Raw genomic sequence first — 17,496 nt, forward strand, 5'->3', positions numbered from 1 at the left:
CTCAGTCAACTAATACAAGTATTTACGTGGAACGGTTTGTAGCGATATGAAACAGAATGATCACATATTCTGTCGAAGCTAATCGGGTGGCAGGTATCTTTCATAGGTAGAAGACTAGGATAATGTAATCAGTATGGAAGTGAAATTGGTTACAAACCACTCGCGCGATCCATTCTAAAACGTTCAACTGCGTGAAATCTGTGGTAAAGAGGTCTTACAGGGAATATTTAAGCTGTACTAAGGAGGACAGCACGTAAGGTCTTATGCTTGTTAGATCCACAAGAGAAAGCAACGGAGACGCCAAAGAAACAGTACTGACAGTCGCTTGAGAACTGACTGACGCCATTCCATGAAAGGTTAAGAAATTAAAGGGAGGATTCTAGGAATATACTGTGACTTCATAAGCGTCCTTTTCGTACTGATTACGAAGGTAAGACAATGTTAGATCAGTTACAGTTCACAGAGTTGTTTAAGCAATCATTCGTCAAGCGATCCACACGTGAATGGAACGGGAAGAAGCCCTTATAACCAGTGCAAAGGGAAGTACCCTCGACGAAGCACTTTACGGGGATTGTAGAATATACCGTAGCTGTACAGAGGTGGAACAGGGTGTCACGGCGGTAGTTTGTCTCCTGCTTTTGACGTGATAAAATTTTGGAAATTTGTGGTAAGGACTATGGGACCAAACTGCTGATGTCATCGATCCCTAGGCTTGCGCACTACTTAATCTAACTTACGCTAAGGACAACACACACATCCGAGGGAGGACTCGAAAAGTGACAAGGCGCCTTAGACCGCACGGCTACTCCGCGTGGCCAACATGATAAAGATGATACACTGGCATGTCTGATGATAACGTGCTATTGTGAAATTGCGTTCACGGCCAGTATGACTAATTACTTGGGTTTTGTTTCCGCCTCAACACAGCTAAGTGAAGCTTGCCATAATCTGACATGGTAAAAACTGATGCCGATAATATCTTGGCACCTGCTCTCAGCCGATCATTTGTGTATTATCCCTACAATCTGAGAAAGACGATAACTGTTGGAGTAATCCGAAACAAATACTGTTGACACTGTCTGACGAAAATTCTACCGTTTTCCCACTGCAGTATCACAATGCGTACCTACTATCTACGTAGTCAAGTGACCGAATATCTTCCATTTTGGGAAATTTCAGTTTACGTTAACGGAAGTCAAAGCATTACCGGAGAAAACGGCGTTTCTTTTCGTTTAACAATATTCCACGATAAATATATTTATTATTATTTCAATAACGTAAGTTGAACGTTTTACATGCGCCACTACAAGGAGAAAAGATGAAAACAATTTTTGAGTTGCTGTTATATGTGAAGTGACTAAGAATTCATAAAGTCTTGACAAAAATCATAGCTATAAGACATGTTTAATAGTAACTTTGTTCGCTTAGACTTCGTGTTTAAATATTTTCTTTGCTCGTTTCTCGAAAGTAATGTTTCTAGTCAGTTACTGACAGGCGGTTAACTGTGAGAAGCAGGACGAAAGCTATCTACGACCTCTCTATTATCCTGCATCACATCAAGGAGCGATCACTGCCACGTAAGTTGTAAAGCGAAGAATATACACTGATCAGCCAAAAAATTGTGACCACCTGCCAGGGATCCGACAGTTTGTTGGTACTTTTGTGAAGATGTGTGGCATTAGATGTCTACACATTGGTATCGTATCATATTTCGCGTAAATAACGGACTGTTGATTTGCATACGTCAACGTAAGTTCATTAAAATACTTCTCAGCCAACGGTAGCACGGTTCTGGCCCCGAGATGCGAACAGTTATACTGCTGAAAGATGAAATCGCCGATAGGGAAAACATCAAGCACGAAGGGATGCAAGCGGTTCGCAGCTGTCAGCGTGTCTTCAATTACTATCACAGGTCCCATGCAAGCGCAGGATAATATCTTCCATAGCATAATACTGCTGCCCCTAGCGAGCGTCCTCGGAGCGTTGCACGTTTAGCGCCGCCGTTCACGCCGATGACGGCGTTTGACGACCTGTGATTCACTCTGAGAGCTGACACGTTTCAATTGCTCGAGGGTGGAATCTCGATGACCCGTGCCCAGTGCAATCGTAACTGAGCATGCTGTTGTGTCAACATGTGAATACGTAGGCGTGGTCTGCTGCGCTGCTCCATGTTCAACATTGTGCGTTCAAAGCATTGTGACACAGATCACCATCTATCAAAAAATGGTTTAAATGGCTCTGAGCACTATGGGACTTAACATCTGAGGTCATCAGTCCCCCAGAACTTAGAACTACTTAAACCTAACTAACCTAAGGACATCACACACATCGATGCCCGAGGCAGGATTCGAACCTGCGACCGTAGCGGTCGCGCGATTCCAGACTGAAGGGCCTAGAACCGCTCGGCCACACCATCTATCCTGTTTTACAGTCTACACAAGCCTCCGAACGCCACGTTATGTGAAGAGCAGTGGACGTACAGCATTCTGCCTCTTTCCGTAGATGCTCACGAAATCACATGAACATTCGACCAGCTTCGCCGTTTTCGAGATACTCATTCACAGGCTCTGCGAAATAATAAACTGACCTTTTCAAATCGCTTATCTTAATTGATTTCCCCATTTGCAACCCTTCTCTTCGCTAGGATGATACACGGTCCGTATCAGCTACGCTTACGTACTTTCGTTACCGTGTCACGTGCCCGCAACACCACGAGGCGGCATCCAAAGTCGTAGTGGGCAGTGGTCATAATGTTTTGGCTTATACAGGGTGTCCAGAAAAGGACTCCCTGATTTCAAAATTAAATATCTCGAAAACAAAGATCAATAGAGGAATGCAGTAAACGGTATGTTTATTGTGAAAGCTGTAAGAAGTTTATACAGCAGTTTGAAATAATAGTTACAAAAGCTGCTAACAGATAGCGCTGTACGCTGTACAGCTCATATCACCATACGTAAGTGAAATAATCGTATGAAAACAATCTTTGCAAACAATCACATTACAATGTTTTCAAAATGTTCACCATTCGCACTACAGAGGTGGCGCAAATGAAGAATGAAATTCGCCATCACATATCGTAGTGTCTCAACCGAAATGGATTCACATGCCACAGAGATCGCCGATTCAAGCTCGTCCAGCGTGGCGGGATGCTTCGGGTAGACCATGCCTTTCACTGTGCCCCACAAAAAAATGTCACAGGGAGTCAAATCTGGCGAATATGGATGCCAATCCATGCCTGCATCAGTAAATTTGGGATATTCCAAAGCAATGACTCGATTCCCGAAGTATTCCTCAAGAAAGCGAAACACTTGTTCGGTCCGATGTGGTCGGGCTCCATCTTGCATAAACCATTCAGTACCTGGTCGATCCTCTAACGCTTGCTGTCTGGCGACAAATTGCTCCAAAATTGCAACGTAACGTGCACCAGTGACCGTTTCTCGAATGAAAAAAGGGCCAATGTGCCTCTGCTGCATACTGCAGCCCACACAGTAACTTTACTGAGAATACAGGGGTTTCGCTTCACACCAATATGGCTTTTCGGAACCCCAAAATCGCCAGTTCTGCTTATTCACGCTATCGATTCAGGTGGAAATGTGCTTCATCCGTAAACCAGATGCAGCCAACATCAAATCCTTCACTATCAATCATTGTGAGCATCTGATTAGCAAAGGCAACCCTTTGTTGCACAGCTCGTACGAGTATGGCCTGGTGCGTTTGAATTTTGAATGGAAATATGTGTAGGCTCTTTCTCAGTATTTTATGCGTGCTGGAATGCTTCGAACCAGTCTCAGATGCAATTCTACGGACGGATGACGTTGGATTTTGCGGAATAATTCCAGAAACTGTGGCGGTATTTTCAGGCGTTCTGCGGTTTGCTTGCGGCCAACATGCCCCACTAGATCATCAGTTACGCTGCCTGTTCGTTGAAATTTTGCGAAGAGCGTACGAATGGTTTTCGCATCGGATCCTTTTGGAACATTATATCGTACTTGAAAACTTCGCCTTGTTTCCGTAGGACTCTCTTCTAACCTGTGGTACTCTAGCACTAGAAAAACGTGTTGTTCAATGGAGTACATGGTTTTAATCTCTTCCTTCGGTACGCTAATATCCTTTCATGTTTCAATACCGGAACTGATCGCTCTGGGCTTCAGATCACTATTTATACTAGGCATTACGTATGGAGATTACAGCGCCATCTGTTAGGAGCTTTTGTAACTATTATTTGAAACTGCTGTATAAACGTCTTACAGCTTTCACAATAAACATACCGTTTACTGCGTTCCTGTATCGATATTTGTTTTCGAGATACTTAATTCTGAAATCAGGGAGTCCTTTTCTGTGTACAACACATCCACAGTGTTTCCAGATCAAAAATATTTCGACAACATAGGGCTATTACGTATGCGCAGTTTGTTGAATATTGTTCTAATACATGCAACGCATGAGGGCAGCAGCAGCTGTTTGCCTTTGTAAGAGAGTGGGTGAGAGTGGCTTGTCACTCGAGGCAAAGAGAGGATGAATTACGTTGGCATAACTTTTACGTTTGACTCTGGTCTTTGCCTCCCCCCATGCCTCCCTCACACGTCCGCCTTAGTTAGTCAGAAATGGTTGGTCTCGGGATTTAAAAAGACACAGTAGGACGAAGCATGCCGTCTGTCCTGTTATTGAATAGTTGGTGCTTTCCAACAAATAAAGTTCGAGGTGTTTCACTGTTATTGTAATTGACGAGCCACATACCTCTTTCTTTTCTCGCATATTGCCTGCGTATGACGTATATTTCATTATTAAAGTCTAGGCGACTGAGTTGTTAACATCCTGTCTGCAAGCACAGATAGATACGATAATTTTTTTAAATAAAGTGTGCCAAAATATTACGCTGTATATCGTAGACTCACCCTGACTTACTTAACTACCATTTCCGAATCTCGCTGAGATTTTGTGATTGCTAAAATTTAATAGGAACCTTTCATAAACAGTATTGAGTGGGTGTGTAAGTGTGTCTGTGGTGAGCGTACTGTAAGACCTTCAGTACACACACCATCAGATTATTTGACTTGTCGCTCTGACGAAGTAGGCGAGTGTCAGCAATATGTCTCGTGGTCTTATTGTGGCGTGTTTATCTTCTGCCGTATGGTCAGACGATAGAAATGCCACTTGCATGCTTAGAGTAGCCGATTGACGGTGACCAAAATTGACAATCTGAAGTTCCTTTGGTATTGGTACGTTAATCTTATTCTCACATATATCTCTGATACTTGAGAAAAGGGTCTATGCATTTATCTTCCTGGCTATATACAGGAATATGGTAATCTTATTAGATGCAGACTGAAACTTGACTATAGAGTGGTACACTAATGCAGACTGGTACAGACTGGTACAGACCCTGTACAGACTAATGCAGACTGGTGCAGACAAATGCAGACTGACTAACCAGAGGTCTGTACACACATTATAATACCTCGCGTGTTCATGTACCACTGCGCGAGTGCTATCCGCGAGGAGAAAAGGTTCTACGTTAGCAGCAATCTCGTTGGCTGCGTTACATATTAATATGCGGATCGGCGGAAGCAGAATTTGGTCGTCTCTATGGCAGCACCACCTCGTAGTGTGGAGACTGACGTGCGCTGCGCCTGCGCTGTTGTGCTTAGCAGGGCGCGCTCTAGTGGGAAAGTTGTGTACGCGCTGATTATGCGGAACTATGTACACAACAGTGTCATAAGCGTTTACCAACAAAATTCTGTGCGTCTATGTAACTGTTTCAGGACTTTTTGCTCTGCATGTAGGTAGCGTGAATATGGATGTGTGATTTAAAATATTTTACAACGGTTAGCAACCATCCTCCTCATCTTTTTAACAAGTAGAACGAATAAATCATTAAAATTAAAAATTCTAATATAAGATAACAGATAAAAGTGATTTCTTTGCGTTAACATTTAGTAATTACGCTTCTGTTCTATGTTTAACTGAAACTGTATACATTTTGCCATAAATTGACGAAGCGCCTAGATGGCGGGGACTACGGACATCGTAGGTTTAGGGATTACGTCACAATGTACGGAACTGTGCCACAAGACTACATTGTGGGACTAAAGAGATCGCAGTAAAGTCGTTCCAAAAACAGGTGGATGCCAGTGTACTTCATGCAGTCATCTCAAGCACATCATCACTTGGTATGTTTGTCAGATTTGCAGTCAGCTTCTGGAATGAAACAGTACCTCGACTTTCCAACTGGCGGACACCCTCAGGAGCGAAGCTGAACTGCTGAGAAGCGAGACTGGTCGCCCCTTGCAGGCCATACAATGCCCATGACGCGCGGTCAAGAAGTTGTCAGTGTTGCCCCTTAGCAGAGTGATGAGTCTCTGAAGCGAATATGGGACGACTGGCTTTCGGCTAAAATTATTCGATTACGTTGTGGTAACAGACTGGTATGTAGTGTAGCCCGAGCCTGTTGAATCAGCTGAACGCCACTGCTACTGTACCCGTTTCGGCTGCTCATAGCACACAAGCAGCGCCTCCGTTGGTGAAAGCTGAACAAGCGATACATCGCGTTCGAGACAACTGTCTCTAAGGCCTCTCAGACTGCGCATCTAGCATTCTGAGGCAAGACGTGGAACCCCGTTTTACTACGTAGCACTCCACCATTGGCGGCTTCAGGTCTACGCGCTGTGGACGTCCTGCGTTCTACATAAGGGTGATGTCTCAGACGTCTCAGCAATCGAGTTTCTCATCTAAAGATGTTGATGATTTGAAGAGGCGAGAAATTGCGTAAAACTGGTTTTGGGATCCAGCTGCAAGCCCTCCAAACAAGCATGAAGGAGCGTATATTCAAAAACCAACGTTAGAATGTCTGTCTTGCTGTAAAATATATCTTACGGTTACCTTGTATCATTCGGCAACGCTGCATTGAACTGTCACGAATATTTAACATATTTTAAATGAAGTGTCTTCTGCGGCTATTTCACTAAACGATATTTTCTCCACAAATCATATTAATTCAGGAAATAATGTACATCCTGAATTTCGGAATTGATAAGAGATATTCTTTGAATTCTCTCGATGTTTTTGCCGTTATAATGGTCATTCTAAATCCTGACCGACGTAATGAAATTGAAGTAATATTCATGAAAAACTATATTCAATGTCAAATGTAAATTAAAATGAAGAATGTCGCAACAGCTATAGCGATGAAAGGTGAAATAAAGCACAACTGGTACAGAATACACAAACTATATTTATTATCCTTTTTGTGACGGAAGTATAGTGACTCGAGCTTTGGAAATGGATGGCTCATAGCCTTCTGATAAGGAATATTTGGACGGAGTGAAGAAAAGGTGTTGTGTTACGTTCCTGACTGTCGGACTTTATTTCAATTTGCAAAAAGCCAAATTTTAAACTATTTTGTAGAGCCACAAGTGCGAGGACTTATGAAACAGTCTGTGGTTATAATATAAGATGGTTGTATCGTAAGAGTGAGGAGGTTTCCCACAGAAAAAGAGCAACACATGGAAAATACAACAACAATAAGGAACACGATGATGGCGACATCAGGGAATAATTTTCATGGCACTAGAGGGAGCTTTAGAGGGTAAGAACTGTAGGGTGAGGTAGCGGCTGGAATATATCCAGCAAATAATTGTGGACTGACGCTGTAAGTGCTGCTCTGAGATACAGAGAGAAGTACATGGCGGATCTCATCAACCATACAGAAGACTATTGATTCCAAAAATAAAAGTGGAGATACGTTCGAAGGAACTCCTTAGTGCTTTACGAAAGCAAAGTATAATGTAGCAGCATCAGGCCTCATCTTCTCTCAGCATTACCAGCAACATAATACTGAATGCTACATGCACCCGTCAATATTACATCTTTGGATCTACATTTTTAAATTAGTATAAATGATTCTTGTATTTTAAATTAGAGTGTTTACTTTGACAGAAGAAATTGGCTGATTTTGGTACCGGAAGATCAGTGCATAGCAAATGTCGACTAGCTATGAATATGCGGTGTCTGAGCAATGCCAAGGGACAGAAATGTTTTGACACTCTACGACATATGAAGTCTTTTGGTCTACAAACAATAGAAATACTGTGCCTGAAAGGTTTCGGCTTGCAGTCAACGTGGAAGAATGTAAATTATGATTACCTAAGAGATGAAGTAGAATGTGAAATAGAATAGAACAGAAGTCTTGATATCGATAAAACATATGATAACATTCAGTGGAAATGACTCTTCTAAAGTAAGAACGATATATGCTGAGATTCGAAGGAATGGAGAGTGCTATTAAACTTATACTTGTACCAAACAAAAACTATAGAAACTTATGGAAGCATAAGCACGGAAAAATCAGAAGAGGGGGAACGGCAAGGATGTTCCTGATCGCCATACTTGTGTATTGTGTGTATTGAAACCGAGGACCTAGAAACGACGGAGAGGCTTCGTCCCGCCGTAGCCCTCAGTGCTTCACACACACACACACACACACACACACACACACACACACACACACAAAACAGGCCACAGCAGTCCACCCACCCCACCGCCGCCCCACGCCGAACCCAGGGTTATTGTTCGGTATGCATCAAACAACACGAACGCCACGTGCTGTTAACACGAAGTGTGAAATCCGCGCTAGCGGAACATTACGAGCTTTGCAGCCAAAATACAGATTTTCTACAACATACGTATCCTGGCCAAGGGACGCAACTGCAACATTTATAGATAGAAAGTCCGAGAACCGGTAGACTTTCTGAGAGCGAATACAAGTTCAATAAAGATGATACAGGCTTCCAGGTTCGTGGCTTCCGCCTTCGGGGATGTAGATATGCAGCTGAGCCATCTTAGAACGAAAGTAATTTTAAACCTAGAAAATCAAGGGAGGGAAATGTTACATTACTGCTAAACTAACGTACAGTTTACTACTTCAGTTTTATTCACACGGATTCATAATTCATACTTTGTGCCTTAGTTAATTACAATTATTAGTTCTCAGTTGTTCTACATGCCAAATTAAGTACAAAATATCCTGTTTTATACCCTTCTGCAGCCTTAAATTTTATGATTTAGTAATCAAGTGTTAATAGAGATGATTTCAATAGGATTCCAGCTTCGTTGTTTCCCACCAGCAACGAAGTAAATAAGCGGTAATGGTGCGTGAGAAATACAAATAAACGAGATGAAGTCATGTATGCGGTATTTTGATAAACATTCCCCTTCACTTTAGCTGCGTGTTTCGCTACCTGTCTATTGGTGATGACCCTCTAATAGTAGCCCAAAAAATTTCATCCAGTAATCCTACTTCTTTAGAACAAGCACAGGAAACTTCCCATTTTGTAACTGAAAGGATCACTGGTCGTAGACAGTGCCACGCTACACGTGAACATCATAGGTCCTTGAAGAATATCGCAGCATAGGGCTCGAAATTGAAGATTTTACCTACGGAGAGAATTTTTAAAAACATAGGGTACTGCATGACTTCGAAAGCTGGAAGCTCTCAACATATCAAGTCAAACGTCTAGAAGCAAAGAAAATGTGCTTCTGAAAAAGGATGATCAAAGCAGATGGATGGAATGGAAAATAAATTTAGTAGTATTAAAAGGAAAAAGTACACAGAAAAATCACCTCAGAGTCACCAGTGAAAGTAAATTATCCCTTTTAGGGGTCACCTAAGGTATAATTGCAACTCTGAAACGTTTTCGATGTAGAGAGACTTGGAAATAAAGGCAGAAGAAAATCAAGAAACAAGATTATACATGTTCCATTAAGTTTCGGGTGTGCAGCCGCAAGAAATCTTCTTCATCTAACATTTCGGATGTGTAACGTTCAGGCATCTTCAGAGTGAGCCGCAAGACTGCCGCTCCATTTTTCTTTTCCTTTTGATTTTCAATTCCCCTCGAAGGGGGCAAGCTGGCAGCAGCTTAGTTCGCTGCTCTACAGCCTACAGACGTTTATTTTAAAAAATGGAAGAAGAAAAGAAACAAGAAAAACAGGCGATAAAACGGCGATGTCAAGTGTAAAATGGCGGAAAAAGGCGGAAAGTTAAAACAGAAAGCAAAAAGGGTTGGCAACATTAATAAAAGACACAGGAATCAGACAAGTAACATAGTACACACACAATTAAAAAAACACGGCGACAGTCTGGTTTCTGTTCGCAAGAGATAAAAAGCACACCCAGCCACAGTATGATGGCCATTCGCAACACTTAAAAAAAAAAAAAAACACACACACAACACGGAACACTCACTGTAATACACTCACTGTAGAACACTGCACGAAAGTGGCGGAACAAAGATGACACTCCCGAGCCAGAGGCAGATGGGGGGTGGGGGGACCTGGAGGAGGGGGAAGAACAAGGAGGGTGGAAGGAAAAAAACGAGAAAGGAGGGAACTAAGGAGGGAGAGGACTAATAAAGGGGGAGAAGGGCAGACGCGAGAGGGAATGAGAGGAGGCAGAGGAGGGAAATGCAAAAGGAGTTGGGGGAGAGAAGGGGGCAAAGAGAGGGGAGATGGGGAAGAAAGAGGATGGAAGAGGAGGAGAGGGAGCCCGAGAAAAGGACAGAGGAAAGGAGTGGGAGTGAGGATCAGAGTTGATAGGAGGGATAAATGGAGGGAGAGAGGGCATCATCCGGAAGGGGGAGTTGATGGAAGCCACCTTGGGAAAGGAGATGTAGGGTGTAGAGATGGAGGGTAGGGGGGGCACAACAGTGAAGACGTGGCAGGGGGCGGGGATGGGAGAGGAGAGGAGCAACCAGGGGGTGACGGGGTTCAAGGCGGCGGGAGGTGTAGAGGATGCGGATATGTTCGAGGAATAGGGGCAGATGGGGGAAAGGAATGAGGATCTGCGTGGGGGACGGGAGGCGTATACCGAAAGCGAGGTGGAGTGCATGACTCTCAAGGATCTGGAGTGACTTATAGAATTTGGGGGGGACAGATATCCAGGCAGGACTTGCATAACAGAGGATGGGACGGATTAAGGATTTGTAGGTGTGGAGGATGGTAGAGGGGTGCAACCCCCATGTCCGGCCAGAGAGGAGTTTGAGGAGTCGGAGGCGGGCCTCTCCAGTGCTCGCTTCGTCCCTTTATACTGTTTCACCGCGCGGCTGCGCATGCGGCCACAGATGCAAATGCGCCAGAGACGTTGGGCGGCAGAGACGTGCATAATGCGCGAGTTGTATCTATGACTACGCAGTTGATCTGTGTTGGCATATCGATATATCATTGTGAGATGCACTGTGACGACGTCTTTGCAAGTTTATTACAGCAAGTGCCGGATTCCAGGATTTATCAAAATTGAAACCACTATCTCTGTTAATTAAATTCGTCGTCAAGCGATTTTCAACTGCCTCCTTTACTATCGAGTCCCAAAAGGATGATGTAGTTGGCAAAATTTCGACTTTGTCATACAACATACTGTGACCATTATCAATACAGTGCTCTGCCACTGCCAACTTTTAGGTTGTAAGAGTCGTGTGTACCTCCGGTGTTCTGTACATCTTTCTTGGACAGTACGAGTTGTTTGTCCGATGTAAGAAAGGCCACATTCACATGGAATTTTGTGAACTCTAGATTTTCGGAGCAGCAAATCATCTTTGACAGAGCCCAGGAGTGCAGCTGTCTTGGGTGGCGGACGAAAAATCACTTTTACTTTGTATCTCCCGAGAATGAGTCCTACCCACATTTGGCAGGATTTAAAGGTTTCTGCATCTTCTGCTTTCTATGTGGCCTCTTTCGGTTTCATTTTCAGTGCCCTCTGTATTTGTTGTGGAGAGTACCCATTGTCTTCAAACACTCTTTGTAAGTGGGAAAGTTCATCTTGCAGTCTGCTTTCGTCAGAAATAATATGCGCTCTGTGAGTCAAAGTTCGGAGAACACTCATTGTCTGGGCAGGATGGTGGCAGCTATTTGCACGTAAATACAGATCGGTGTGGGTCGGCTTCCTATAAACTTCATGTCCCAAAGCGCCATCCTCTCTGCGCCGAACCAAAAGATCCAAGAACTGATGCAGAGAATGGGGCACCGAAATTGAGAAAAAAGTACAGACAAAAGATGTGAATAGTGACAGTGACGAGGCATAGCCTTTAACAAACGATAGCTGGATAATGCCAGGATTACGTCAGCTGTTGTATTATAGTAACTCCTGAAATGTTCCTGAACAATATATTTACGAATATCTGACACGTCTTCAAATGTCGGTGCAAATGTGAGTGCGAAATACAGTGAAAGATTCGCTTAAGATGTGCTTTTGCAATACTATTACACACACACACACACACACACACACACACGCACACACACACACACACACACACACACACACACACTATTTAGTACTCTAAGTCGATGCTTGGTATCATAGACATGAAAGAAAGTATTACTGAATTAGCGAAGATTGTGACGTCTAAGTGAGAAGAATTGGTCGATAGCCCATTGACAAAATTCTACATACAGGACGCTGCAGAGTATGCATTCGCTGTTGACTTTCAGTATGATGTCCAGTAGTAACACATACATGCGATTTGGCTTCATCAGAGTAAAATACACAAAAATAGCAGAGATTCGAAGCGGAGCAACACTACACAATAGTGCGACAACTCTCCTACTGAAGAAGTCTTGTACATTTCGTAATTCCAAACATAAAATTACACCTTTTGTTGCTTGTTCCGTGTACAGCACATTCTCGTTTAATATCTCTTCTTGCAACCGCTTTCCGTAAGAGACGGAGTATATTGATGATACAGTCTCAAATGTCGCTGAATTTTGTCTTACCGGTTCGTTATACAAAAAGTTATACATGCAGAACAAACGCTTAGTCTGAATGACTGATTTGTAATGAGAATACTTCGCATAACTTAATAACGTAAAGATAAAATTTAAAATATGCATGCGTCTTCATTCACATTGAATTTTTGAGCACAAAATATTGTTTTTACATCCAAATTTTATTTTATTTTTCAGAAATGCATACATACAAATTATGTTTAAGTTAGGAAATACATTACATCGGATTTTGTTGTCATTTACATTCATCATGTTTTCTCCACTGTAACTTTGTTCTATAATTATGCGCCTAAGCAGTAAAGTCGGAAAAAAGTGAGAAATTAACTGTGCTCCGTATAACATATAAACATAATTTCTAGTATTCCCATGTTGCCTTCCAATAACCAAACTTTCTCTAAAATAAAGATGTCTCGAATATAGCAAAATTACTTGTACTGGATAGATTTACTCTAATTGGTAGACATAAGTTTGAAGAGAGAATCGGAATGTGTAAATCAAAAGTCGCCATAATCTCTTAACTTTAGGAATATGCGTTCAAAGAAGGCACAAAGAAGCTTCAAGTGAAATACTGATATCAGTAAAATTCGAGGACTGTGAACTAACCGATATAAAGAGTTACAGATGTATTTACATTCTTTGTTGGATCCCATAGCAGTCCGGAATACGGTTTTCGTCTGGTGTGGCTCCCTTGTGATTTATGAATTTAATTCGAAGTGCCTTCCAGTTGAGAGGCTTAGGTAAGCAGAGAGGTAACGTTGAGGTTGGGTGCGTCGGCCACGGCTCTCTTGAAGTCTGCATATTCGCAGCAGTACGAGTAGCCCATCTTTTGGTTATTGGCCTTCCAGGTTACCCAGCTGATCTTGGTGCATACGTCTTTGCAGATGAAGTAGTCAGTGCCTGGTGTCCCAATATAGGGATTGTTTACACCCAGGAACACTACAGCTGCTTTAGTATCCTCTCTATACAGAATCTTCCAGAAAAGCTTCGGCACTGGGATGTAGTTTCTGCCGTTAGTATAAAGATACAACCCCGTCTCGTCATTTTTCACGTTGGGCAGCGTTGTGATTCCGTGCGTACCCGTGTAGATTTGCAGCTCGACGCGGTTTGTTGCAGCATAGGAATGTACGTTGTCCTCCATGATTTTCCAGTTGCCACCATTGAATGTTTGCCACTGCGGCGCAGCATTCATGTAGAAGAATGTGACGTATTCCTGCGCGCCAAGACTGAAATCAGACTTAGCAGTGAGATGTCCTTTGGAAAGGAAGTAGTCGGTCTTTTGAGAAATGTACTTGGACCCCAGCTTAGGGTCCCCCAGCAGTTTGCCGACCGTGTCGATCTGCGTGGTCCTTCTGTATTGATTATCCATGTCAATGTTGGGGAAGAAGGTGCCATTCAACCAGTCGGGCCGGGGGAAACCGGTCTGGCTGCCCCCTATATCGCGGACCATCGTGAAGTGGTCGTACACCGTGCTGTAGGAGTGCGTGTCGAAGCAGGCGTCGATGAGCGTGTAGAAGTCGGGGCCGACCTGGAAGCCCAGCTGGATCTCCTGATACTGACTTCTGCTGCCGCACGTTTTGGCCGGATTCCGCTCCGATGGTTTCGGCTGGGACACGCATCCGAGATCTGCGAAGTTGTAGGGCGTACTGCCGATGGTGAAGGTGGTGCCGGAGAAGCAGGTGGCTGTCGCCAGCGGCTGTTTCGTCACCACGAGGGCGTTGTCGGGACACGCGACGATGATCTGCTCGTTCTGCCTGAGCACGATTTTCCCCGAGGAGTCCGGCGTGAAGAAGCCGTGCACGTCTTTGCTGCCGCCGGGCTTCAGCAGCAGCGGCTGAGGGTAGGGCATCTTGGATTTGTTTACGTCCACAGAGCAGCCTGAAATTTGAATAGAAAAGTCACTATAACTGCACTGATAACTTAGTTTCACAACAGGCTGCAAAAATATAATTGCGTAGGCTTCGGCGGCCAGAGTCAGTCGACAAAAAAGTTTTCTGGGTATGGTACAGCGTCATAATGTAAAAAAAACACTGCTACTGGAGAAAAACCAACGTTTCGGCCACGATTGCAGCGGCCTTCTTCTGGGTCTTGCTAACCACCTCAGATGAACTTTGGAACCAGGTGAATGTATCTTCGATATCTATATAACAGGACGCCATTCGCTCCTCAAACGCGTCCATTCCGTCACGCATGCAACAAGTAATCAGGGCCCATAGTGGATCCTGTGCCTAGCAGGCAACAGGACACTTGCTAAATCGAAGAGACTGAAATGTTAATCATTTCTGCAGCACATACTACTGTGCATGTCTTCTGAATATGAACGTCCTATCTGTAATTGTTTGCCAACGGCCTCGCCGCAGTGGTAACACCGGTTCCCGTCAGATCACTGAAGTTAAGCGTTGTCGGGCTGGCCTAGCACTAGGATGGGTGACCATCCGATCTTCCGAGTGCTGTTGGCAAGCGGGGAGTACTCAGTCCTTGTGAGGCAGACTGAGGAGTTACTTCATTGAGGAGTAGCGGTTCTGGTCTCGGAAACTGACATAGCCGGGAGAGCGGTGTGCTCACCACATGTCCCTCCATATCCTCATCCAGTGACGCATGTGGGCTGAGAATAACACAGCGGCCGGCCGGTACCTTTGGGCCTTCATGGCCTGTTCGGGAGGAGAAGTAGTAAAGTATCTCTAACTGTTCAAGGTGCTCTGTTATGTCTGAACACGAGTATATAATAGGCAATGTACGAGGGGAAATCAATAAGTAATGCAACACATTTTTTTTTTTCTAAAAGCAGCTTGGTTTTATTCAGAATTCCAGTACACCATACCATTCTCCTTTCTTTTTGGCTACAAAATTCTATTTTTTCAACGCATATTGTCGTTCAGCGCGGCGGCTTTACATCACCTTACTGGCAGGTCCTGTATACCCTCATAATACCACTCTATTGGTCGACATCTTGCTGTATCAGGGCACTTTAACCAGTATGACCTACGTGAATTACGTCCTCTTACCGGTAGCCATACCCACCATTCCTGGGGAGTGCATCTTTCGAGGAGCCAGAGAGATGAAAGTCGAAGGTGAGAGATCCGGGCTGGGTCTTCCCAGAAGAAGGCCTCTGCAATCGTGGCCGAAACGTTGGTTTTTCTCCAGTAGCAGTAGTTTTTTTTTACATTATGACGCGGTACCATACCCAGAAACCTTTTAGGATGCAAAAAGATTAGAATATAGAATGCTGCCAAAGAATTTGCACACAGTAAGTCTGACATTTACTCACCGAGAGTAATTCATTTACTTGAAATTTTTATCAAAGTCAGAGCAAGAGTTTGCTGTTGCTTCATCCAAAATCGCAAAACAAATTAACCTACCCAAGAGAGAGTGAAATACACTAAGATTTCAAAATGAATGTAGTACACTGCTGGCCATCCAAGTTGCAACACCGAAAGGATATTGTTGTTGTTGTGGTCTTTAGTCCTGAGACTGGTTCGATGCAGCTCTCCATGCTACTCTATCCTGTGCAAGCTTCTTCATCGCCCAGTACCTACTGCAACCTACAACCTCCTGAATCTGTTTAGTGTAATCATCTCTTGGTCTCCCTCTACGATTTTTACCCTCCACGCTTCCCTCCAATACTAAATTGGTGATCCCTTGATGCCTCAGCACATGTTCTCTTCTCCCCAATCCTATTCTATACCTCCTTATTAGTTATAAGGTCTACCCATCTAATCTTCAGCATTCTTCTGTAGCACCACATTTCGAAAGCTTCTATTCTCTTCTTGTCCAAACTAGTTATCGTCCATGTTTCACTTCCATACATGGCTTCGCTCCATTAAATACTTTCAGAAACGACTTCCTCACGCTTAAATCTATACTCGATGTTAACAAATTTCTCTTCTTCAGAAACGCTTTCCTTGCCATTGCCAGTCTATATTTTATGTCCTCTCTACTTCGACCATCATCAGTTATTTTGCTCCCCAAATACCAAAACTCCTTTACTACTTTAAGTTTCTCATTTCCTAATCTAATTCCCTCAGCATCACCCGACTTAATTCGACTACATTCCATTATCCTCGTTTTGCTTTTGTTGATGTTCATCTTATATCCTCCTTTCAAGACACTGTCCATTCCGTTCAACTGCTCTTCCAAGTCGTTTGCTGTCTCTGACAGAATTACAATGTCATCGGCGAACCTCAAAGTTTTTATTTCTTCTCCCTGGATTTTAATACCTACTCCATTTTTTTCTTTTGTTTTCTTTACTGCTTGCTCAATATACAGACTGAATAACATCGGGGAGAGGCTACAACCCTGTCTCACTCCATTCCCAACCACTTCTTCCCTTTCAAACCCCTCGACTCTTATAACTGCCATCTGGTTTCTGTACAAATTGTAAATAGCCTTTCGCTCCTTGTATTTTACCACTGCCACCTTCGGAATTTGAAAGAGAGTATTCCTGTCAACATTGTCAAAAGCTTTCTCCAAGTCTACAAATGCTAGGAACGTAGGTTTGCCTTTCCTTAATCTAGCTTCTAACGTAAGTCGTAGGGTCAGTACTACCTCACCTGTTCCAATATTTCTGACATTTTATTGTATTAGGGGGAGCAAACGACTAAAGTGGTCTGTTAGTTTCGTAATCGCAGTTAGCATCTACGTTGAATCCCTTGTGGTACATCCGCTACTGGCCACATTCATAGCGCGAGCAGCCCAGCGTGAAGGGAATGTCGGTCCACATCGAGT

The 17,496-nt window shown here is 43.5% G+C and overlaps 1 protein-coding gene and 1 pseudogene across 1 annotated transcript in view; one reads left to right on the forward strand and one right to left on the reverse strand.

Moving 5' to 3' along the window:
* Window positions 1-12,927: 12,927 nt before the first annotated feature.
* LOC126346362 (uncharacterized) overlaps window positions 12,928-17,496 on the reverse strand; it is a 142,245-nt gene continuing 137,676 nt past the window's right edge. Inside the window, exon 7 of the mRNA XM_050002183.1 lies at window positions 12,928-14,649. Within this exon, the coding sequence (XP_049858140.1) occupies window positions 13,508-14,649 (1,142 nt within the window). The 3' untranslated portion in view covers window positions 12,928-13,507. The remainder of the gene's footprint in view (window positions 14,650-17,496) is intronic.
* Window positions 15,113-15,230, forward strand: LOC126288755 (5S ribosomal RNA; annotated as a pseudogene).

The sequence above is a fragment of the Schistocerca gregaria genome, chromosome 1 (genome assembly GCF_023897955.1).
Source record: "Schistocerca gregaria isolate iqSchGreg1 chromosome 1, iqSchGreg1.2, whole genome shotgun sequence".
Lineage (NCBI taxonomy): Eukaryota > Metazoa > Arthropoda > Insecta > Orthoptera > Acrididae > Schistocerca > Schistocerca gregaria.